Source organism: Microcebus murinus, chromosome 4 (genome assembly GCF_040939455.1).
Source record: "Microcebus murinus isolate Inina chromosome 4, M.murinus_Inina_mat1.0, whole genome shotgun sequence".
NCBI classification, from domain to species: domain Eukaryota; kingdom Metazoa; phylum Chordata; class Mammalia; order Primates; family Cheirogaleidae; genus Microcebus; species Microcebus murinus.
The window spans coordinates 58,085,632-58,109,811 of record NC_134107.1 but is presented as its reverse complement, the minus strand read 5'-3'; the positions used below and the strand labels follow the sequence as shown (position 1 = coordinate 58,109,811).

Sequence of the window (24,180 nt, the reverse complement as noted above, 5' to 3'; positions counted from 1 at the left end):
GGGAAAGGTACTGCCAATCTCTCTCCTCAGTTCCCTCTCTGGGCCTATTTCCTCATTTGTGTAAATAGAGACCACGACCCACCTACCAAGCAGGCCCTTTAGGCGTATTCACTGACACGGTATAAAGAAAGCACTTGGCTCATCATGGGTGCTAGATGCATGGTCCCTGCATTATTGTAGATTTGGTGGCCTCCTGGGTAGAGGCCCTCCAGGATCACCTCAAACCCCTCCTTCCCCCATCACTCCCCCATGCTGACCTTCCCTTCCTCCTAACTTCTTGTCTGTGAGGATCAGCTCTCTCCCCACCTCAGCCCTCACTCCATCCTCACCTGGCCATACAAATTGCCCTCGGGGATTGGCTTAGCCTTGTGGTATTTGGCATCCAAGCAGATGTTGAGCAGGTCCGTCCTGGCCCGTGGAGTCCTGGGCTGGGCACCCCCCACAACCGTCACTGAAGCCAGCAGCAGCAGCGGTGTCACTGCCAGGCCACATGCATCTATTCCTGCCAAGGAGCCACAGTCAGGGGACAAGGCTGAGAGAGGGCCAGCAACGGTAAGACTCTTGGCCAGGTTTTGTGTCCTGGTCCCCAGCCAGATCTTCGGCCCTCCTCACCCTGCAAACCCCACAGGGCAGCTGAGCCAGGGAATGAAGAGTGCGTAGAGGGAGCCCTTCTCCACCTGCTGCCCACCCATGGCCCTCTGAGTCCAGGCTCTGGCGCCATCTTGCCTTGTGATCCTGGGGGGAGCCACTGCCTCTCTAGACTTCCCCTCTTGGATCTTACCAGTGTTTTGTGCAAGTCCTCACAAATTTGCACAAGGAGAAACCACAGGGCATGGCCCACTGAAGGGGGGTGGAAAGTGAGGGGAAGAAGGGATCCCACCAGCCTCAGGCTTCTGCTTCCTCAGCCCATCCCTCTTCCCCAGGGTAGCTGAGGTTTAGGTACAGGGTAGACAGGGAAGCTGGAAAGGCCACTGAGGAGCTGTCCGCTATTGTTCATGGGAGGCAAGGGGGTGGGGACACTCACACCTCAACAACCCTTTCCCCGCTTGAGATCTTGGGAAGGTGCCCAGGCAGAGGCAGGCTCATAGCTGGGGGGAGGCCAACAGGTGAGCAGCAAATGGAGGAGGGAATGGAGCAAGAGCAGTGGCTGGGAGGGCCACTGGAGAAGAAGACAACAGAGCAACTGGCCTCCCAGGAGCCCTGGAGGAGACCCTACCTGCCTCGCCCTCCCATTCCTACTTTTCCTCCTGTCCTGTCCCAGAGCCTTACCTCCATCCTCAGCCCACCTGGAAAGGTGGGTGTATGTGAAAGCATTTTTTAGCTTACACTTATGCACATTAATGTACATAATCACACTACTGGTCGTATAATGAGAACTACTCTATACCAGGTAGAATATTTGATACTTTGCTTACATTATAGTGTCTTGTAATCCTCACAACATCCTGCAAGGCTGACACTATTTCCAACATATAGACAAGGAAACTGAGGCTCTGAGAGTTAGGTGAATTCCCAAACAGCTAGAAAGTAGAGAAGTCAGGATTCAGCCTGTCAGTGTGACTGCAAAGCCCATGCTGTCCTCGCTGTAATGCTACCTCCAGATACAGGGTCTTCTTTTCCTGCCCTGCCTCCAGCAAATTTAGCTGGAAAACCACAGCCCGCGTCTACCTTTTAGAACAGCCTTGAGAGCTCTCTTATCCCTCAGAAAACTTTTAGACTGTGCAATTTTTTTAGTCTTGCTAGTAAGTTTTGCTAAATAATACAAATAAAGGAAATGTTATATTTAAGAAATAAGAATATCTTGTTACCCCATTCCAATCAGAGATAAGCATAGATTTTTCATTAGGAATTCTTCCTAGTCATATTATCAAGTAGATATACAAATCACAAATGACACCAAAAGGAAAAACATAAAGCATCCTTTAATTTTTTCTTTTTTTAAGAAAAGCTAAGCAAAACCACAAACAACTAAGTAAATAAGGCAGTCCACGCCTGGACCAATGATGAGTGTGCCAAGAGCCGAGGGTTGTGATTAACTCAATCCTGTGCGGATGGAGACGGGGAAAACCTTTTCCCACGTGTGGTGGGTTAGAGAAGGGAAGAAATTCTTTGACCATTGATAAGTGAGGTCTATGTCCCTCAGCTATGCCTTAGTTTCTACTTCCATATATCTTGGAATACTATTAATAGCTCTTGGAGGCCAAGGCGGGAAGATTGCTCAAGGTCAGGAGTTCGAAACCAGCCTGAGCGAGACTCCGTCTCTACTAAAAATAGAAAGAAATTAATTGACCAACTAAAAATATATATACAAAAAATTAGCTGGGCATGGTGGCACATGCCTGTAGTCCCAGGTACTCGGGAGCCTGAGGCAGTAGGATTACTTGAGCCCAGGAATTTGAGGTTGCTGTGAGCTAGGCTGATGCCATGGCACTCACTCTAGCCTGGGCAACAAAGTGAGACTCTGTCTCAAATTAAAAAAAAAAAAAAATAGCTCTTGGATCTCCCAGCCACCATGTAAGAAGTCTGACTGCCAGACTTCTTGCCAGAGTGATCACATTGAGAGGGCTAGGGACTAAATAGAGAGGGGGGCTAAGGAGGCCATCTGGCTGTAACATCTATCACCCTATTAATCACCAGGGTTGATTGGCTGATCTGGCTGATTAGGCGGTTGTCCCCTTCCTGTGGTCCCAGCTATTCGGGAGGCTGAGGCAGGAGGACCACTTGAGCCCAGGAGTTGAAGGTTGCTGTGAGCTAGACTGACACCCGAGCTAGAGTGTCATGTAGCCCAGGCAACAGAGCAAGACTCAGTCTCAAAAAAAAAAAAAAAAAAAAAAAAAGTGCCAAACATGAGTAAAACCATCCTGGCTGCTCAAAACCAGCCTAGAAGCTAAGCCGAATTCCACCAAGTGACCTTAGTTGCTGCCTCATGGAGCAGAAGAATTGCCCCGCTGAGTCTTACCCAATTCCTGACCCACAGAATCTTGAAATATAATAAAATGTTCAAGCCACTAAATTTATTTGTTTTTTTTAAGACGTTGTATTTTGAAATAATTTTAGACTTACAGAAAAGTTGCAAAAAATAAAGTTCCAGCTTTTCATCTAGCTTCCCCCAAATGTTGGCATCTTACATAACCAGAGGCTAATTACTTAAAAAATCAAGAAACCACAGTGAGTTATCAGAACTTATTAACATTAGTGTCACTAAATTTGGTATACAACCTCCCACTGCTAAATTTGACTGGCTTAAAAAAAATCAAGAAATTAACATCAAAGCAATCCTATTAACTAATCTACAAACTTTATTCCATTTTCACCAGTTTTCCCACCCATGTCCTTTCTCTGACCCAGGATCCAATCCATGATTCCAGATTGAATTTAGTGGTCATTTTCCCTTAGTCTCCTCTAATCTGTGACAGTTCCTTAGCCTGTCTTTGTCTTTTATGACCTCCACCCTTTAGAAGAATTATCGTTGGTTGTTTTGCAACTTGTCCCTCAATTTGGGTTTGTTGAATATTTTCTCATAATTAGATTGAGATTATGCATTTTTGGCAAGAAAATCAGAGAAGTGATGTCCCTTTCTCAGTGCATTACATCAATGGGTACATGATGTTGCTATGCCTTATTGATGGTGATCATTTTGTTAAAGAGGTTTCTTTATCATAAAATTATTACTTATTGTTATCATAGTTTTTTTTTTGTTTGTTTTTTTTTTGAGACAGAGTATCACTCTGTTGCCTGGGCTAGAGTGCCATGGTGTCAGCCTAGCTCACAGCAACCTTAAACTCCCGGTCTCAAGTGATCCTTCTGCCTCAGCCTCCCAAGTAGCAGGGACTACAGGCACATGCTACCATTCCCGGCTAATTTTTTTCTATTTTTAGTTGTTTGGTTAATTTCTTTCTATTTATAGTAGAGACGCGGTCTCAATCTTGCTCAGGCCGGTCTCGAACTCCTGAGTTCAAGCAATCTTCCTGCCTCAGCCTCCCAAAGTGCTAGGATTACAGGCGTGAGCCACCGTGCTCGGCCTATAGTTATTATTATTAGTTTTCCCTTTGTTAGCAATTAATACCTTGTGGGCAGACAATTTGAGACAATACAAATATCCTCATCATATTTTCATACACTAACTTTAACACTCAATTTTTTTTTTTTTTTTTTTGAGACAGAGTTTCACTCTGTTGCCTGGGCTAGAGTTCTGTGGCATAAGCCTAGTTCACAGCAACCTTAAACTCCTGGGCTCAAGTGATCCTCCTGCCTCAGCCTCCCAAGTAGCTGGGACTACAGGCATGTGCCACCATGCCTGGCTAATTTTTTTTTTTTTTTTTTTTTTTTTTGAGACAAAGTCTCGCTTTGCTGCCCAGGCTAGAGTGAGTGCTATGGTGTCAGCCTAGCTCACAGCAACCTCAAACTCCTGCGCTCAAACAATCCTTCTGCCTCTGCCTCCCAAGTAGCTGGGACTACAGGCATGTGCCACCATGCCCGGCTAATTTTTTCTACATATATTAGTTGGCCAATTAATTTCTTTCTATTTTTAGTAGAGATGGGGTCTCTATCTTGCTTAGGCTGGTTTCGAACTCCTGACCTCGAGCAATCCGCCCGCCTCGGCCTCCCAGAGAGCTAGGATTACAGGCTTGAGCCACCGCGCCTGGCCTAAACTTTGTATTTTGAAATAATTTTAGATTTACAGAAAAATTGCAAACGTAGTAAAGAGAATTCCCAAATGCTTTTCATCCAGTTTCCCCAAACGTTGGCATCTTACATAACCAGAGAACAATTATTAAAAAATCAGGAAGTTGGCTGGGTGCGGTGGCTGACGCCTGTAATCCTAGCACTCTCGGAGGCCGAGGCGGGCGGATTGCTCGAGGTCAGGAGTTCAAAACCAGCCTGAGCAAGAGCGAGACCCCCATCTCTACTATAAATAGAAAGAAATTAATTGGCCAACTAATATATATAGAAAAAATTAGCCGGGCATGGTGGCACATGCCTGTAGTCCCAGCTACTCAGGAGGCTGAGGCAGGAGGATCGCTTGAGCCCAGGAGTTTGAGGTTGCTGTGAGCTAGGCTGATGCCACAGCATTCACTCTAGCCTGGGCAGCAAAGCGAGACTCTGTCTCAAAAAAAAAAAAAAAAAAAAAAAAAATTCAGGAAGTTAACATCGAGGCAATAATTTTTTTTTTGTATATATATTTTTAGTTGGTCAATTAATTTATTTCTATTTTTGATAGAGACGGGGTCTCACTCAGGCTGGTTTCGAACTCCTGACCTTGAGCAATCTGCCCGCCTCGGCCTCCCAAACTGCTAGGATTACAGGCGTGAGCCACCACGCCAGGTAAGGCAATACTTTTTAACTAATCTACTAACTTTATTCCATTTTCACAAATTTTCCCACCACAGTCCTTTCTCTGGATGCCATGGCACCAGTCTCCAGAAGTAAGGATATCCCTCTAATTCCTTTGCATTTTGCTTTTTTTATGTAACACAATGTGCTATAAATGGTGCCCTGTCTGTGTATTTAGATCTATATGATTCTATTTAATTAAATAATTTTATTGACTTTAAGTAGCTTCTTGTATTTCACTGTTATAGTCAATGCTGTAGTGAATGTCCTTGTATATCCATCTGTCTTTGTATATAAGAACCTATCTAGAGGAAGGAGAATGGAAATGGTGCAGCTGTTGTGGAAAATGGTATAGTGGTTCCTCAAAAAATTAAATACAGAATTATCAAATGATTCAGCAATTCCATTCTGGATATATACCCGGAAGAATGGAAAGCAAGGACTCAAACATGTATCTGTATACCCATATTCATAGCAGAATTATTGACAATGGCCAAATGGTGGAAGCAACCCAAATGCCCATGGGTGGGTGAATGGATAAATATGTAGTACACACACAGTGGGATTTAAAAATGGAATTTAGACCTGGTGAGGTGGCTCACGCCTTTAATCCTAGCACTCTGGGAGGCCAAGGCGGAGGATTGCATGAGCTCAGGAGTTTGAGATCAGCCTGAGCAAGAGTGAGACCCCTGTCTCTACTAAAAATAGAAAGAAATTAATTGGCCAACTAAAAATATATAGAAAAAAAAATAACCGGGCATGATGGCACATGCCTGTAGTCCCAGCTACTAGGGAGGTTGAGGCAGGAGGATCACTTGAGCCCAGAAGTTTGAGGTTGCTGTGTGCTAGGCTGACACCATGACACTCTAGTCCGGGTAACAGAGGAGACTCTGTCTCAAATAAAATAAAATAAAATAAAAATGAAAAGAATAAAAAAAATGGAATTTAGCCTTAAAATGGAAGGAAATTCTGATACACACTACAACAAGAATGAGGTGTAAGGACATTATGCCAAGTGACAGAAACCAGTCATAAAAGGACAAATACTGTATGATTCTACTTATATGAGGAACCTAGACTAGTCAAAGTCACAGAGAAAGAAAGTGGAATGGTAGTGTCTGCAGGCTGGGCAGAGAGGTGAATGGGAAGTTAGTTTTCATTAATAGTGGGTATGAAGAATCAGTTTGGATAGGTAGAAAAGTTCTGGTATTGATGGTTACAAAACAATGTGAATTTACTTCATGGCACTGAACTGTACTTACTTAAAATGTTAAATTTTTATGTTCATATATTTTACCACAAATTTAAAAATAAAAAAATTTACTATAAAACAGTGTAAAAAAAGAGGCCATATCTAAAGGACAAATTCCTAGATGTGGAATTACTGGGTCAAAGGATACACACATTAACTTTGAGATATATTATTAAATTTCTCTCCGATTTATACTTGCACCAAGAGTGATTTTTCCACTGAATGTCATCAATGCAAGGGATTATCTTTTTTTTTTTTTAATCATTGAAGAGTTTTAAGCAGGAGAATGACACAATTCAATTGGCAGGTTTAAGTGATCACTCTGGCTGGTGTGTGCAGAACTGATTGGGTGTAGGCTGGAGTTGGGCAAGGTAGACTAGTTAGGAAGCTGGTTCACAAGTGCAGGCCTGGGATGATGGTGCCTTGGACCAGGAGGGTAGCAGTGGGGATTCATTTAACAAATAAGTTCAAGATTTGTTATTGAGTGCCTCCTATGTGCTAGGCTGTTCTACGTGCTGGGGCTACACTAGTAAACAAGATAAAGTTGCTGCTCTCATGGAGGTGACATTCCAGTTGGGGTGGAAGAGTAGGGGAGAGAGGACAGAAAACACATATGGGGGCCTGGGGCAGTAGCTCATGCCTGTAATCCTAGCATTCTGGGAGGCCAAGATGGGAGGATCACTTGAGCTCAGGAGTTCAAGACCAGCCTCAGCAAGAGCAAGACCCCCATCTCTACTAAAGATAGCAAAAATTAGCCGGGTGTGGTGGTGTGGCCTGTAGTCCCAGCTACTCAGGAGGCTGAGACAGGAGGATCGCTTGAGCCCAGGAGATGGAGGTAGTGAGCTACGATGATGCCACAGCACTCTAGTGTGGGTGACAGACCAAAACTGTGTCAAAAAAAAAAAAAAAGAGAAAGAAAGAAAGAGACAGAGAGAAAGAAAGAAGACACAAAGGTTGAGAGGGTAACAGTGCTCTGAGGAAAATGAAGCAGGCCAGGGGCTGGAGAGTGACAGTGTGGGGCTTATACAGGAAAGAGCTGAGGTGAGGAGGGAGGCAGGTGGACATGTAGGAGGGAGAGTTCCAGGCAGAGGGTCTGGAACAAGGAATGTATTTGCTGCACCCCGGGAGCAAACAGCAAGGAGGCTGGTGTGACTGGCAGCAGTGAGCAGGGAGAGTGGGGTGGTGGGGTGGGTGTCCTAGGCCAGACCTGGAGGACCATAGGACAGAGTTGGCAAGGATTTAAGATTTTATTCTGGGCCGGTCGCAGTGGCTCACGCCTGTAATCCTAGCACTCTGGGAGGCAGAGGCAGCCAGATTGCTCGAGGTCAGGAGTTCAAAACCAGTCTGAGCAAGAGCGAGACCCTGTTTCTACTATAAATAGAAAGAAATTAATTGGCCAACTAATATATATATATATAAAATTAGCTGAGCATGGTGGCACATGCCTGTGGTCCCAGCTACTCAGGAGGCTGAGGCAGGAGGATTGCTTGAGCCCGGGAGTTTGAGGTTGCTGTGAGCTAGACTGATGCCACGGCACTCACTCTAGCCTGGGCAACAAAGCAAGACTCTGTCTCAAAAACAACAACAACAACAATAAAAAAAAAAAACCCATAAAATTTTATTCTGGATGAAATAGAAACTTTGATATTTCATCGTTTTCAGCTCAGCATTTGATGTGGGAATAGACTCTAGGGACAAGATAAAGCCAGCAAATGACATTGATATCTATTGGAATAGTCCTGGCTGAAGTTGACCACAACTTGAACCAGGGCTGGGTGGTGGCAGTAGACGCAGTGAGAGGCAGGGAGTCATGGGTGGTGGTTTTGGGTCTTTTGAAAGGAGCATGGATGGGATTTGCTGATGGATTGGATGAGGCATGTGGGAGAAAGGGAGGGATTAGGGTGACTCCAGTTACTGCAGGGTGTTGTGGTCTGAGCAATTCCAAGAGTGGTGTGGCCATTTACTGGGAGTGGTATAGGGATGGAGTGGGATGGGAAAGGAGAATTCTGGAATTGAGAGAACTAGTAGAGTCATCCTTAGTAAATACAATCTATGTAGTAAATAAAATGTCTATAACTTAGAGACTTTTTGGATGTGGGAGGAGATGGAGAGGTAAGGGACAAAAATAACCAGGTTTCTGGCTTGTGAACTGGGGAGATGTTGGCACAATTTTCTGAGACGGAGAAGCTGGGAAGAGGTACTGGCTGGTGCCACTGCAGGACTTTGGGACATCAGGACTCTGGAGTGCTTAGAATGGTGCCTGGCACATAGTGAACTCTCAGTAAATATTTGTTGTCTGGGTGAATGGGAGGATGTTGAGTAAAGGGTGGGGTGGTGGTAGGGGCCAGGAAAATCTCTGGAGGCCACCTCTGATTTTTGTGTCTTTCTGCTTCAATTTGGACTAAGTGAATCTTGGTGAAATGAACCTGGCCCTGGAAGCTGAAAGCAGAAGGGACAGTGGCAGGAAGGAACTTGTAGCTAGAATGTAGCTGGAATGAGGAGGAAGCAGTGGATCACAGCTCACTGCAGACTACAGCTCCTGGGCTCAAGTGATCCTTCTGCCTCTCCAGCCTCCCAAGTAGATGGGACTACAGGCACGCGCCACCACACCCGGCTAGTGCATTAGGTTTCTCACTGCCTTGTGCATTAGGTTTCTGTTGGTGCTGTAACAAATTACCACAAGTTTAGTGGTTTAAAACAACACAAACATATTAACTTACAAGTATAACATGGGTCTCAGAGGACTAAAATCAAGGTATCAGCATGTCTCATGTCCTTTCCTGGCTTCTAGAGGCCTCCTGCCTTCCTTGGCTCATGGCCCCTTCCTCTACCTTCAAAGCTAGCCATGTACATCCCTGCTCCTTCTTCCTTTGTCACATCTTGTTTTCTCACCACAGTGGGGAACGCTTCCCCAATTTTAGGGACTCGTGTATTAATAAATAGATTGGGCCAACCAGAATACTCTCCCCATCTCAAAGTCCTTAACCTTAAGCAGACCTGCAAAGTCCCTTCTGCCATGTAAGCTAACACAGTCACGGATTTAGGATTAGGACTCGGACATCTTTGGGGAGTCTCTATTCTGTCAACACCTCTGCGCAGTGGTGAGAGTATGTGCGTGCTTGTGTAGGTTCGTGTCTCTTCAGCCTTTGCTTCCAACAGAGAAGGTCTCTCTTCCCACTCTCTATTTTTGCTTTGGTCAGAGTGAGGAACCTTAGCTGCAATAAGCAAATATATGCAAATCCACCATGCAAATAGGGGCCCAGCTGGAGCACCCTCCTGAGGCTGGCTTTCTAGGGAATTAGAAGAGAATCCAGAGACCCCTTCTAACTCCTCTATCCATCTTGAACCTTGAGTCAGGTCCAAAAAGGCCTCAATGACAGAAAATAAATGAGGTGTTGCATGACCCTGAGGTAAAATGAACCTTGTACCTGAGGCTAAGGTGTGCTTCCTCAGCCAGCCCATCCAGGGCAGCTCTCTACCCCCCTCATCCTGCCCTCCACACACCAGGCTCTCCTGCCCGGGCCTTCTCCTCATTCCCCTGCACCCCAGCACCTGTCCTGGGGGCCCCTCCTCGCCAGAAGGTGTGCTCTTTCCTCCTTCTCCCTGACTCTCTTGACTATGAAACATCCCTCAGACCCAGCTGAAGTCTCACCTGCTCAAGGAAGCCTTTCTCAACATCTCCCTGTCCTCCTCGAAGGATGTATGTCCCCCTTTGAGGACAGGGCACTGTCTCCTGGTCCTGTTTCTCTCACAGTGCCCATCATCAAGACATCCACACAGCAGGCTCTCGGTTAACCCCACACCCTAGGCACACCTCACTCTCCCAGGCTCCTGTGCTCTTGCATATGCTGCCTGCTTTTGACTAGAGTGTCCTTTCCTAAGGTCTCATCTCCTCTGGGGGGCCTCCTCATACCACCCCCTCACCTCCCCCCCGACACACACACTGCCCTTCTCTTATTGTTTCCACTGTTCTTTTCTCAGAACCCATCACCATTATACCAACAGTCCCCAACCTTTTTGGCACCAGGGGCCAGTTTCACAGTAGACAATATTTCCATGGATGCAGACTGGGGGGATGGTTTGGGGATGATTCAAGGGCATTACATTTACTGTGCAGTCAGACCTCTCTGCTCATGATCATCTGCATTTGCAGCCGCTCCCCAGCGCTAGCATCACCGCCTCAGCTCCACCTCAGAACATCAGGCATTAGATTCTCATAAGGAGCAGGCAATCTAGACCCCTCGAATGTGCAGTTTACAGTAGGGTTTGGGCTCCGGGGAGAATCTAATGCTGCCACTGATCTGAGAGGAGGCGAAGCTTACGCAGCGTTACCAGCGATGGGGAGCGGCTGTAAATACAGAGAAGCTTCACTTGCTCACCCACCACCTCCTGCCGCGCTGCCCAGTTCCTAACAGGCCCCAGACTGGTACTGTTCCGTGGCCCAGGGGTTGGGGACCACAACATTATAAAATTCATCACAGGAACCATAATTAAATTCCATTAGACTGAAGGAAACAAACACATATTGTACAAACATTTACATATAGCCACAAACAGAGTGGCTACTCAGCGCCAAGCACTGTGCTAGGTGCTGGGAAAATAGAGATGAATCACACAGAGATCTGCCCTCGGGGGCCTAATCTAATGATTGGCATTTTTTTGTTTTCTGTTTTGAGATAGGGTCTTGCTCTGTTCCCCAGGCTACAGTACAATGGTGTCATCAGAGCTCACTGCAGCCTCAAACTCCTAGACTCAAGCCATCCTCCTGCCTCAGTCTCCCAAATAGCTGGGACTCCAGGCACATGCCACCACACCTGGCTTTTTTTTTGCTGTGTGTTTGGACATGAGGGTCTTGCTGTTACCCAGGCTGGTCTCGAACTCCTGGCTGCAAGTGATCCTCTCGCCTTGGTCTCTCAAAGTGCTGGGGTTACAGGTGTGAGCCACTGCACCCAGCTTTATACGTAGCACACCAGACTGGGAACTTGCAGTGGATTGGCACTCAGATATGATTCCTCTGTGGGTCCCCCACCACCAAGCACACACTGGCCCATAAGAAAGCTTTGTGGAATGAATGCAAGGTGGACATTCTTGTGTGGCAGCTTCAGTTCAGACAAGCCACTTCATGTTCCTGACCTCAGATTCTTCCTCTGCTAAATGCGCGCAGGACTGCAGGTGAGTGAGGATAAGAGAGTCCACCCAACAGATCATTCATTAAAGCAATTCCTTGCTAATCTCCCATAAACAAGGACATATAAATTGCAACTTTAGGTCCACAGTCTATGTCTAACTCCCCAAACTAAAGTCTGTTGGATTCCACACTAATAATGAATTACAAGGTTAACTTCACAGACAACTAAACAGAGACAAGATTGGTCAAACATTCTTCCACCTACCCAAGGACATCTAGATAATTGATGCTTCCTTCACTCCCCTTTTCTCTTCTAACATTCACCTTATCTTATATAAAATGTAGATTTCCCTGGGGCTGGCAAAAATGTAACATTTTCTCTCACTACCCCCTGCCTTTTTCCCTCCCCCCCCCATATGCCTTTAAAATGTTGAAATTTTCAAATTCCCCTTCAAAAAAAAACAGCCACAGATCTGTCTGTGGTTTGTGTTTTTCCAGGCACGTCCTCAATTTCGCCTCAATAAACCTCCATTGATTATGATTTTTGCCTCAGTCATTTATTTTAGGTCAACAAGAGGAAACTATGAGTGTGAAAGCCCTCTGGAGACCAACCATACCTCTGTATATATGAAAGATGGTGGCTATCACACTCTCCTCTGTCCCCTACCAGGGCTAGCCATATTCCTTGAGGCTTGTGGAAGGAATGTGTAAGCAGCTGTTGCTGGCACTAAATTCATGACAATCAGCTCTGGCCCTTCCTGGATCCTGGAGAACTCTCTGCATGGAGTCATGGGTTTCTGTCTCCAGCCTATTGGCTCTGGATTTCTTTCTTTTTCTTGGGAAATTCCCATCTGGCCCCACTTTTAGTTCCTAGGCCCTGGTTTGTGTAAAACACAAAGAAGTGGCAGGGAAAATTCAGGACAGAAAGGGCCAGTCCAAGGGAATCCCTTTCAGGGGCTCACATCAGAGCTGGAGACATGATTAGGATATTATTTTAGAAAAAAGAAAAGAAAAAAGAGTCTGGGCCCAGTGGCTCACTCCTGTAATCCTAGGAGTCTGGGAGGCTGAGGCAGTAGGAGTTTGAGGTTGCTTTGAGCTAAGCTGAAACCACAGCACTCTAGCCTGGGTAACAGAGCAAGACTCTATCTCAAAAAAAGATTTAAAAAAATGATCAAAAAAATTAAGAAAAATTAAGAAAGAAAGAAGAAAAGAAAAGAAAAAGGATATTACATTAGAGAAAATAGATGATTGAGAATGGGGGGCTCCCACACGGGGTTCCCAACAAGTCAACCATAAGGCCAACGTGAGACCCAAGATGCCTGTCTTCCATCCCATCTGCTCCATGACAGGGCCACCAAGGCCCTTCCCTATCTGGGTACCTTAATGTTCTTTCTCATCTCTCTCTCCATCCTCAGACATCTAGTCTATCCAAATGGATTTTCATTGTTCTCCAGACATATCATCTACTCTCAATTTCCATGCTTTTTTTTTTTTTTTCTTTTGAGACCAGGTCTCACTCAGCCACCCAGGATGGAGTGCAGTGTCATCATCATAGCTCACTGCAACCTCAAACTCCTGGGCTCAAGAAATCCTCCTGCCTCCACCTCCCAAGTAGCTGGGACTATAGGTGTGCACTACCACGCCCCACTAATTTTTCTATTTTTTGTAGTGTTTTTGCTATGAACTCCTGGCCTCAAGTGATTCTCCAACCTCAGCATCCTAAAGTGCTAGGATTACAGGCACAAGCTACTGTATCCAGTCAATTCCGTGATCTTGAATATAATATGTCTCCTTGTATACCCCATTTTCCCATTTGTCTACCAGTAGCCTTAACTTCTACTCATTCCTCAAGGCCCACTCAAATGTTTCCTTCTCTAGATCAAAAGTCGAAACTTAGTTTGTCCAGAATCTTTTCATTTTTATTTTTTTTTTATTTTATTTTTTTTTTTTTTTGAGACAGAGTCTCGCTTTGTTGCCCAGGCTAGAGTGAGTGCCATGGTGTCAGCCTAGCTCACAGCAACCTCAAACTCCTGGGCTCCAGTGATCCTTCTGCCTCAGCCTCCCGGGTAGCTGGGACTACAGGCATGCGCCACCATGCCCGGCTAATTTTTTATATATATATCAGTTGGCCAATTAATTTCTTTCTATTTATAGTAGAGACGGGGTCTCGCTCTTGCTCAGGCTGGTTTTGAACTCCTGACCTTGAGCAATCCGCCCGCCTCGGCCTCCCAAGAGCTAGGATTACAGGCGTGAGCCACAGCGCCCGGCCCAGAATCTTTTCATATCCTCCTCCTCTATGCTCTTGCAATACTGTCTACATACATTGGTTTTAACATTTACCACCTTCCACTATAATTGTCTTTAATTATTTTAGTTCTTACTGGACTATATTTTTCTTTAGGGCAGGAACTATTTCTGCTTTCTGTCTCCAGGGCCTAGCAAGGTGTCTGGCACTCAGTTGTCACTCAATAAATGTCACCAGCTAACCAGTCACCATAACTTGTTGAACATGGCTGAGGACCTTGGAAAGCAATTCTAGGTTACCGGGGAATTTCCAGCAGGCTAGAGCTATCATGAAGGATGGGAGGCACAGGTGCCTTAGGTAGGGATCCTATTTAAAAAAAAGAAGCAGGAAGAGAGACTGATGGAGATATAGGTCACAGGAGGAACAGATGAGGAATCCAGAAGGTCTGGCTGGGCCTTGGGGACATGGAAATCATTCAGTCTTTGCTCTCAAGGAGCTCATGGTCTGCTGGGGAAACAAATAGGAACACAATTTTGTATAGAACTAGGCTGCAATATATCTTTTCCTCCTTCCTAATACCATTCTTTACTTGGCTTCCAGGATACCACCAACTCACCTGCTCTCTACTTATCTTTTTGGCCATCTGGTTTGCTGCTTTTTTATCCCCATCTAGTTTGCTGCTTCTCCTAGTTTCCTCAAATTCGGAATATTAGAGGAAACTTTTCCATCTACACTCACTCCCTTGGTGATCTCATCCAGTCTCATGACTTTAAACACCATCTATGTGCTGATGACTCCTAAATTTATATATTCAGCCCAGATCTCTCCCCTGACCTGCAGACCCATTGGCCTTCCTGCCTCCTTAACATCCCTACTCTAATGGGCATCTCAAACTTAACACACCCCAAACTGCGCTTCAGATATTCACTCCCACCCTCCCTGCAAATCGTCTCCCCAGTCTTTCACAACTCAAAAACTATCAACACCAATCTTCCAGTTGTTTAGGCCAAAAATTTTGGCTCCTTTCTTCCTCTCATACTCTACATCCAATCTGTCAGCAAACCTGTTGTCTCTACCTTCTAAATATATTCAAAATTCAACCACTTCTCATCTACTACCTCTGGATTATTATAATAGGCTTCCAATGGGTCTCCATACTTCCGCCACTGTCCCTCCGAGTCTATTCTTCACAGAATAACCAGAGTCTCTCTGTCAAAATCCTCTGCACAATCCTGCAGAAGATTGTGCAGATCCTCTGCTCACAACCCTCCACTGGTGCCCCAACATGGAGTAAAAGCCTTACTATGACCTGCAAGGCCGTATCTATCTAGCTCCTCTCTGTTGCCGTCTTCGACTACTCTGCCCATAGGACGCTGTGCTCCATCCCATAGGCCCTATGCACTTGCTGTGCTCTCTCCCTGAAATGCTTTTCCCCAAATATCCTTTCTCTTCCTTCAGATCTTTATTCAAAGTCACCTTCTCAGTGACTTCCTTGGCCCCTCAATCTAAAACAAAACACTTCTTTCTACCTGTGAAATTAATAATAAGAGAAATAAAAAATTAAAAAGAAAATAAACCACTTCCCCTGCCAATGTTTTATTTATTTTTTTTTTTTTCAAGTTTCCAGTAGTTTAATGAGTCTTACTTATTGGATAAAAGTATCAACATTGTAATGGAAAAACAGATGCAGCTCTGGTCCTTTTCCCAGCTCTGTCATAGGTCCCCACACAGGTCCCATCAGGAAGACTTTCTCAGGATGCCACGTGGGGTGGCGGAGCCACTGAGGCAAGAGCCCTCACTCCTTGAACTTCCACTCCTGGCGGCACATGGGGCAGTGCTGCTGGGCCTGCTGCGCATGCGGCCACATGAGATGCAGTGCATGTAGAAGCAGCCCAAACACCGGCCCCACGCCAGCGGGCAGTCGTCGCAGGGCACCTTACAGTCGGGACAGCAGCCATTAAATGCAGATGCCGCAGTTCTCATCATTGGCCACCCAGAGCCAAGTGGCCACGCCATTCTTTTCTCCTCAGTATTCCCACAATTTTAAAACTAAAAATTTTATTTATCTATCTTCTTTTTTTTTTTTTTTTTGAGACAGAGTCTCACTCTGTTGCCCAGGCTAGAGTGAGTGCCGTGGCATCAGCCTACCTCACAGCAACCTCAAACTCCTGGGCTCAAGCAATCCTCCTGCCTCAGCCTCCTGAGTAGCTGGGACTACAGGCATGCGCCACCATGCCTGGCTAATTTTTTTCTATATATATTAGTTGGCCAATTAATTTCTTTCTATTTATAGTAGAGACGGAGTCTCGCTCTTGCTCAGGCTGGTTTCGAACTCCTGACCTCGAGCAATCCGCCCACCTCCGCCTCCCAGAGTGCTAGGATTACAGGCCTGAGTATCTATCTTCTTTATCTCTCTCATTAGAATGGAAGCTGCACGAAGCTGCATAAAGAGAGGGACTTTCTGGTTTGCCTTGTTCACTGTTACATACCCACTACTTAGGATAGTGAGAGACATATACTAAGGCATTCGGTAGATATTTGTTGAATGAACGAATGAAAAGGATAGACATTTCCAGAAGACAAGTTTTACTCTTTAATGAAAAACTTTATAATAAGCAGAGCTGCTTGGCAACCTAATCACATTCAAAATATACAGTACACTACTTCTTGTTACTTCATCCAATCTTCACCAGACTCCAGGATAGAAGGAAGGGTGGGCAGAGATTATGATGCCTGTTCAAGAAGAAATAGTACAGGCAAAGGAAAAGGACTCGCCAAAATTCATACACCTGGTCGGGACAGGAGTGCAACTGTGGATGAATTTTGGCCCTGGAAGAGACTGGGAATTGATGGAGCCTGATGGGAGTTGGGTTTGAAGGACCTTTGTTGCCAGAAGGCATGAGGATCCCTGAAGGGAAGGAAGGCTGAGGCAAAGATTACTAGAACAGAGGCAACAGCAAAGGGGTGGGAGAAGCCACAAGGCTGATTTTTTTTTTTTTAATTTTTTATTTTCTAATGTCAGGAAGCATTTTGTGCTTGTATGCAAGGCTAATCTCTAAGCAGATATGGCCCAGGTCTGGGGAGGGCAGCTAAGTTTCCCAGCGGCAGTATTCTGTGCTTGAGGCTGACTAGTCAATCAAGTCTGTACATAATCTCTAATGTCAGAACTGGACCGGCAACCTTAAGAGACCAGTGAGTTCACCCTGGTCTTCAGTGTCTGTGAGGACTGTGGAGATCGTTGGGGGAAGCGACCATGTTCATGTATTTATCCCCAGCTTCTGTAGAGCCTGGACTAGGAACGCAAATATTTTTGTTCAAGGCATACATAAAAGAATGAATGTGCTCAAACCAGAAACTGAGGCTGAGAGAGCGCAGATAGGAGGGGCATAAAATCAACCAGCAATTCCAAGGAGCAGTAGATTAACTTTCCTGGGACTCAGCAGGACAAACAGCCTTAGTACTAACGCAGCTTGCCGTTAGCTCTTTTTCAGAAGGGGTTAATGAGCAAAAATTGCCTGGGGACTGAGTGGCGGGGCCAGAATGGAGAGGCCGATTGGCTGAGACTCAGGGCGGGGCCGATAGGTAGCTGCGGCATATTTCCTTCCCTGACAACGTGACTAAGGTGTGTCCAACGTCACATCCGGTATGGTGGGCGGGAGCGGGAAACAAAAGGAGACCAAGGACGCATGCGTTTAGTGAGTCCCGGATTCTGGTGGGTCCTTCCGCTCAGTCTGAGAGAAGCGCTTCCGGGTCGCCGCCGGCTGCCGGCTGCCGGCGCGGTAAGTACAGAAGCAAAGCTGCGGCTGTCTCCTTGCTCTTTCTTTCCTCCTTTCCCCAGAGAAACCCAGTTTCTTTGACCCGCCTCCTCAGGAGCTCCACTTTCAGAGTCCTTCACCCTTAAAGAGCTCCAGTGCATTGGCCGCTTCCTCGAGACTAAGCCCCACCCCGTCACACGAGATCCGTCATTCATTGGTGTCACTTCCTGTCACTCAGCATTTCTTTCAGTTAATTGGCCCTACCCATGCCGCGCTCCTTTCGCGATTAGCAACCCTATAAGGGCAATTTTCTGTCCGAGTCCCGCCCCTGCCTTCTTCCTGTTGGTCAAGCGCACAGTCATTGTAGTAATGAGCAAAGAATCGGCGGCAGTGGGTTAGGCTTTCGAAGCAGAGATCTCTGGCCTGTCAGTACTTCTCGGACGTGAGAGTGGATGTTCTTCTACTGGTTATACCAGCTGGGAAGCTGAGGCCCAGGGAAGGGCAGCGGCTGGCCCTGGGTCGGTCAAATAAGTTAGGACAAAAGCGGGACCAGACACAGATCTTTTTCTTCTCATCAATTCTAGTGCCCGGCCTGGATCCCTTTTCGCGCTGAAGTTCTAAGCCCCGACCAATGTGTGACCTAAAGCCAGTCTCTGCCTGTTGCTGGGCCTCGGTTTTCCTGTCTGTGAGCTCAGGGGTTTTAATTCAGATTCTCTGGGACCTTCCTTTCCTGGTCAGCTCCCTCAACCCATGAGTCAAAGCTGATTTTGCTTGGTCTCTTACATGTTAGTTCATCCATTCAGGTTTTCCATCTATTTATTTATCCATTTACTCATGTCTTCTAGAATGTCTTACAGAACCCTGCTTGCACATGCTACATGCCCCATCCCCAAATTTGGCTGTGATCCATGAGAGAGGTGGTTAATGGCCTTTTATTTCTGACACTGGGCGAACATAGTATGGACCATCATAAAGGGGCAAAAAGCAGGTTTTAGTGTTTGGAGGAAGTAGAGATAATTTCAGTAGAGCCTTGCTACCTCTAATTTTGTATGATTTCATAATGCCAGTCTGCATTCTGGATTCCTATTCTTCATTTGGCTCCCATACTCTTCCTTCCCAGCCTATAAACAGCTTATCCATTAATTTACTTAATTAGCAGAATAACTTTGGGAGTAGTATAATTGTTATTATCCCCATTTTACAGATGAGGAAACTGAGGCCCAAAGAGGTTAAGTGACTTGGCCAAGGTCAGCTAGTAAGTGGTGGAGCCAGACTCAAGCCAGGTCTGTCTGATTCCTAGAGGGAAGGCCTGCTTCCCTGATACCTTCCATTCTAGCCCGTCCCTAAATCAAATTGCAACCAAATAAAAACCAAAACACATTCACCCGACCCTTTCCCCCAGTCTAGGAGCCATGACCACCTTGTTCCCCTCACTCTTCCCCCGTGTGACCGAGACACTGTGGTTTAATCTGGATCGACCTTGTGTGGAGGAGACAGAGCTGCAGCAGCAGGAACAGCAGCATCAGGCCTGGGTGAGTGAGGACCTAGCACAGCACAATCAAGACACTGCCCTTCAGAGAGCCATGACCCAGCCTTACTCTGAAGACCTGCCCTGGAAGAGCTTTTTGCCCAGAGCTGGGAATAATCAGGCTAGGAGCCTGGGGGCCAAGGTCTTCATCCTTAGGGTACCCTAATTTGCTAGGTGACTATGGGACTTCTGGGACAGATTAGAGCCCAGTCTCCTGACACAGCCCAAGCTCTTTTCCCTAAAGCATAGGAAATAATAATTTTGAGTATTTATTGAGGACCTAACCAACACCATGTTCTAGGCTGGTAAGTCTCTCACTTCACCCTCACCATAATTATATGAGAAAACCAAGGCCTTGAGAGTGTAAGTAGTTGGATCAAGTTCATAAGTAAGTGGCAGATAACATAAGGAGAGAAAAGGATCTTCCTGAGAACTGGGAGGAAGCTTCTCCCCCACACTTGGGGTCTTCTTGGGAACAGAGTGGGCCAGTCCCATGACCCTGACCTGCCCTGCTTGGGCCCCACTATGTTCCTCCCCCTCTTTGCTTACAGCTCCAAAGCATCGCAGAGAAAGACAACAACCTGGTTCCTATTGGCAAGCCAGCTTCAGAGGTGAGTGGCTCTAGCAGGTGGGGCCTGTGTGGGGCCCAGGGTGGACCAAGGTTCTGCTCTAATTCTGAATATTCTGCCTCTGACCCAGAAAGCAATTATGACTCTCAGCTCTGGGAAGATACCAGAAAGGGGAACTAAAGGGGGTGGGCCTAGCACTAAAGTCCTGTAGAACATGCACTAGCCTGCTAGATTCAAGGAGGGCAGGATTGGGAAGTAGGGGGTCATTTATTGACCCCAGAAAGAGGTTCCAAGTGGGCTAAGTCTTGAATTGGTCCAGGCAGGCCTGTAGGACTTATAGGCTCTCCCCTGCCCTACCAGCACTATGATGATGAAGAAGAGGAGGATGATGAAGACGATGAGGATAGTGAAGAAGACTCAGAGGATGATGAAGACATGCAGGACATGGATGAGATGAATGACTACAATGAGTCACCTGATGATGGAGAGGTCAATGAGGTAGGTGGGAGTGTGGGGGAGGGCCTCTGTTCCTGGGCCCCTGCCCCTGACCTAATCAATGGCCAAGGGGTACAGAAACCCTGGATCCAGCCAGGGGCAGAATCTGGGGCTGAGGCTGGCTGAGGCCCCTCCCCACCCACACCCAGCCTCCTCTCCAGGTGGACATGGAAGGCAACGAACAGGATCAGGACCAGTGGATGATCTAGGTAGACAAAGCAGGGTGGCCTCAGGGAGATTCCAGGCCAGCCCAACCTACCCTGCATCCCCCCACCCCTGCCCCACAGAACCAGCTGATGGCCCCAGTGCCTGAAAGTGCCCTTGGGTACCTCCTCAGCTGCTGCCATGGTCTCCTTGGCACCTCCCAGGCCATCAGTTTGCTCTTGAATCCCCAAGGCCTGAGCCCACTCCACCTTTTTGGCCAGTACCTCACCCCTCGGTTGCCAGGTCTGGTTGCTTTCTAACTCTTTAATAAAGACACAGGAGTGATTTTTCTTCCCCCATGTCTACTCCCTATTTGTTGGCGGGACCCAGAGGATTCTAGTATCTTGGACTTTGGGGAAAGGGTACTTAAGGGATATCAGGCAAATCTACCAAATTGGCCAGGTGGGCCAGGGCTAGGGAAAGCCAGGGTGTCCCTGGTCTTGGACCCAGGCTCCTATGCCATTTTCTCTGGCCCAGCTTGCACCCAGTTATTTCTGCAGGACCTCTGACTCATTGTCTACTATTTCCTCTGATCCCACCCAGAATAGCATGGGCTGGGGAGGGCAGGCTTTCTGAGGCCTGGAGCTGAGAGTCCCCTGAAGCTCTCCCAGCCAGCTTCATCAGTGTTAAGAGAATGGATTAAATCTCAGAGCAGGGCAAGGACTCCCTTGGAGTCACCCAGCAAATCAGTGACATACCTGGGTTAAAAGCTCAGGCTCTTAACTGTCAGTCCATGGCTCTCTCTGGAAGGAGGAAGACCAGTGAGACCAAGCAGCCTGAGAGAATTTGATGCTTCAGGTCAGTGTGGAGGCCAGAGGGGGGCAGAGGTGGGAAGAGGGCCTCTCCAGCCCTGATCCCAGCAGGTCCCAAACAGGAAGGGGAGGGGATGTTCTGAAGTCCTTGCTTGAGGGGTAAGGGAGACATCAATAAGTACCCCTAGACCTGGACCTCAGCCAGGTCCAGCATAAGTGAGCTGGGCTATGCCATCCTTGATGGCAGGGAAGTCTGGGAGACCAGTGTGGTGGATGCGGCAGCGGTAGCGGCCACAGCTCTTGGTGTACTGCAAGAACCGGGGTGCACCAGGGAAGAGCACATGGTCAGCTAACACAGTGGCACCAGCTGGCAGTAGGGCATGGGCCTCCAGCAGCTGCAGGTCCCGCAGGTAATATCGGGGCCGGTGTGCCAGGAGCACCAGGTCTGCACGACTCAGCTGGTGCTGGGTGCGTAGGCGCGGGATCACCTCCTCTGAGCTGCCCACAATGAGCTCCACCTGTGGGGGTGGGGATGGAATGGAAGTGAGGGTGGGAGGGATTGTTCTCTCACTCCAAACCCCACCAGTATCTGGCTTACTTCATGCCAGGCCCTGGCTTAGGTCCCTCAGAACCCAAGAGGTCAGGATCAGTTTTATGATATCCATTCTGCTCATGAAGAAGCTGAGATTCTGGCCGGGTGTGGTGGCTCACACCTGTAATCCTAGCACTCTGGGAGGCCAGGGCAGGAGGAGTGCTTGAACTCAGGAGTTTGAGACAAGCCTGAGCAAGAGTGAGACACTGTCTCTACTAAAAAATAGAAAAGGTAGCCAGGCATCATGGTGAGTGCCTATAGTTCCAGCTACTTGGGAGGCTGAGGCAGGAGGATCACTTGAGCCCAGGAGTTGGAAGTTGCAGTAAGCTATGATGATGCTACTGCATGCCACTGCACTCCATCCCGGGCAACAGAATGAGACTTTCTCAAAAAAACCCTGAGGTTCAGAGGATGCATGCTTTGTCTAAGGTCACACAGCTAACAAGAGGCAAAGATTTGGACCTAGATTTGTTGGGTTCCTGAGACCTTCCTTTTAGTTTCTTTGTCCTCCAGCAGAAAATATGTGCAAATGATTTGGGGCAGGAGGGCAGGAGCTCACACACCATCCAGGATCACAGTCCCTTATGTGGAGCTGCTTCCATTTCCTTAGATGGGAGTCCCTCACAAGGGAGGCCTGGCTGGAGCAAGGTCTGGGGTGACAGGAGAGATTAGAGTTGGGGACATGGGGAGGCTGACCGTGTGCTCGTCAAAGCCAGCCAGGCGGATGATTTTTTCAGCCACTGCTGCTGTGCGAGGGTCCCGCTCCACAGTGAGAAGGCGGCTCCCAGGGGGCAGGGCACGGGCAATAAGCAGGGTGGAGTATCCGCAGTAGGTGCCTAGCTCCAGCACACAAGCAGGGGTCTTCTCCTCCACCAGCCGCATCAGGATCTGACCTATGAGGGGAGATGGATGCAAAGCCCATGATAGAAAGATCTCGAATGCCCACCCCTGCCTCACTGCAGCTCCCAACCAGCTGTTGTCTCATCTTTTTCAGACCACAGCCCCAGCTGCCCCACAGGTGCCTCTGCCTCCAGTCTAGTCTTCACACCAGCCACTAGGAATCTTTCTAACAAATCTGACCGTATTACTCCCTGGCTTCTATGATTCTAAAGGCCTTTGGGATTGAATTTGGGATCCTCTGCCTGGCATTCAGGACCTTGGACCTGATCCTAGCCTACCTTTCCAGCTTTAGCTCTCAATTCTTCCCACCTGCGATTTGTATTGCAGCCATCCCGAACAACTGTGCCCAGAATCAACCATGCTGTCTCATTCCTTCATGCCACATTTGTTGTGTGGCTCACTTTGCCCTTCCCCATCCCCATCTCCATCTGCCTGGCCAACTCAAAAACCAATCCTAGTCTCAGTTCAGTTGCAATGTTGCTTTCTTCAGGAGGGCCCAGGCAAAAACAACTACTCCATCTTCTAGGCTCCTGAGAAGCCTCTGTTAGAACTTCCAATTTCACATCCTCCTCCTTTATTGTTCACTGAATATTTTTCTTTTCTTTTCTTTTCTTTTCTTTTTGAGATAGAGTCTCATTCTGTTGCCTGGGCTAGAGTGCAGTTTCGTCCTCAAACTCCTGGGCTCAAGTGATCCTCCTGCCTCAGCCTCTTGAGTAGTTGAGACTACAGGCATGTACTACCATGCCTGACTAATTTTTTCTATTTTTAGTAGAGACACAGGATGTTGCTGTTGCTCAGGGTGGTCTTGAACTCTTGAGTTCAAGCAATCATCTCACTTCTGTGACCACTACCTCCTCCCTAGAACCTGGCACATTCCTGGTACAAAAGAGGTGGCAATAAATGTTTACTGGATGAATGAATGACTTAGTCTAGGCCCCTCATTTCCAGATGAGAAAAAAAGAGACTTAAAGATGATGAAGAATCCGCCCAATTCACCCAGTAGGGCAGCATCACATCCCAGATCTTCCTTTACCATGTTGTGGGTACTTCCTGGAGCAGAAGGCTAGGGAATACTGACCTTTGACAGGTCCCATGTGGCTCAGGTACTCGCAGTGGCTGCTCCAGTGGTCCAGGGTGGTGAGGATGTGACTGGGGTCACCAGGCAGGGCATGGGTAAGCACATAACTGAAGGCCCGCTCTTCGATCCGCAGCCCTGAGAGGCAGTCTCGGAGGCTCCGCAGCAAGACTGTGCGTACCAGCAGTCGGAAGTAGTGCCGGTACCGCACCAGCAATGTCACCACCAGTGGCAGGAAGGCCAGAGCAATGGCTGGGGACATGGTCTCTACCTGGGCCTGGGTGCAGGGATCCCTGGCAGGGGGGGAAACCCACACCCACCATTTACCCGTCATTTGTGCAGCCCTTACCA

At 47.4% G+C, this 24,180-nt stretch overlaps 2 protein-coding genes and 1 pseudogene across 14 annotated transcripts; 1 reads left to right on the top strand and 2 right to left on the bottom strand.

Annotated features, from left to right (window-relative positions):
- LOC105860275 (folate receptor gamma-like) overlaps positions 1 to 17,982 on the bottom strand; it is a 25,553-nt pseudogene extending 7,571 nt beyond the window's left edge.
- On the top strand, positions 17,595 to 22,908 carry ANAPC15 (anaphase promoting complex subunit 15). Of its 13 annotated transcripts, none has more exons than XM_076002282.1 (6): positions 18,000 to 18,139; positions 18,919 to 18,997; positions 19,122 to 19,246; positions 19,794 to 19,853; positions 20,172 to 20,309; positions 20,456 to 20,805. In XM_076002282.1, the coding sequence occupies exons 3-6, from the start codon at positions 19,127 to 19,129 to the stop codon at positions 20,513 to 20,515; spliced, it is 378 nt and encodes a 125-aa protein (XP_075858397.1). In that variant the 5' UTR covers positions 18,000 to 18,139; positions 18,919 to 18,997; positions 19,122 to 19,126; the 3' UTR covers positions 20,516 to 20,805. The 13 variants fall into 13 exon arrangements, with proteins under 13 accessions (XP_012600421.1, XP_075858399.1, XP_012600423.1 ...); XM_012744965.3 differs by having other exon boundaries at positions 19,117 to 19,246; XM_012744970.3 differs by having other exon boundaries at positions 18,030 to 18,139; positions 19,117 to 19,246; positions 20,468 to 20,805.
- On the bottom strand, positions 20,803 to 24,180 carry TOMT (transmembrane O-methyltransferase). Its single transcript, XM_076002286.1, has 3 exons — positions 23,833 to 24,180; positions 22,551 to 22,747; positions 20,803 to 21,780 (listed from the first exon to the last, which is right to left on the bottom strand). Exons 1-3 carry the CDS (start codon positions 24,161 to 24,163, stop codon positions 21,460 to 21,462), a joined length of 849 nt encoding a protein of 282 aa, XP_075858401.1. The 5' UTR covers positions 24,164 to 24,180; the 3' UTR covers positions 20,803 to 21,459.

Excerpts from the sequence above, each read along its gene's own strand:
- ANAPC15 (XM_012744967.3), top strand. The coding sequence starts at position 19,127 with ATGACCACCTTGTTCCCCTCACTCTTCCCCCGTGTGACCGAGACACTG. Across the intron at positions 19,247-19,793 it reads AACAGCAGCATCAGGCCTGG|CTCCAAAGCATCGCAGAGAA; the intron begins GTGAGTGAGGAC and ends CTTTGCTTACAG. Across the intron at positions 20,310-20,455 it reads ATGATGGAGAGGTCAATGAG|CCTCCTCTCCAGGTGGACAT; the intron begins GTAGGTGGGAGT and ends ACCCACACCCAG.
- TOMT (XM_076002286.1), bottom strand. The coding sequence starts at position 24,163 with ATGACGGGTAAATGGTGGGTGTGGGTTTCCCCCCCTGCCAGGGATCCC. Across the intron at positions 22,748-23,832 it reads CCACATGGGACCTGTCAAAG|GTCAGATCCTGATGCGGCTG; the intron begins GTCAGTATTCCC and ends CTCCCCTCATAG. Across the intron at positions 21,781-22,550 it reads CTGGCTTTGACGAGCACACG|GTGGAGCTCATTGTGGGCAG; the intron begins GTCAGCCTCCCC and ends CCACCCCCACAG.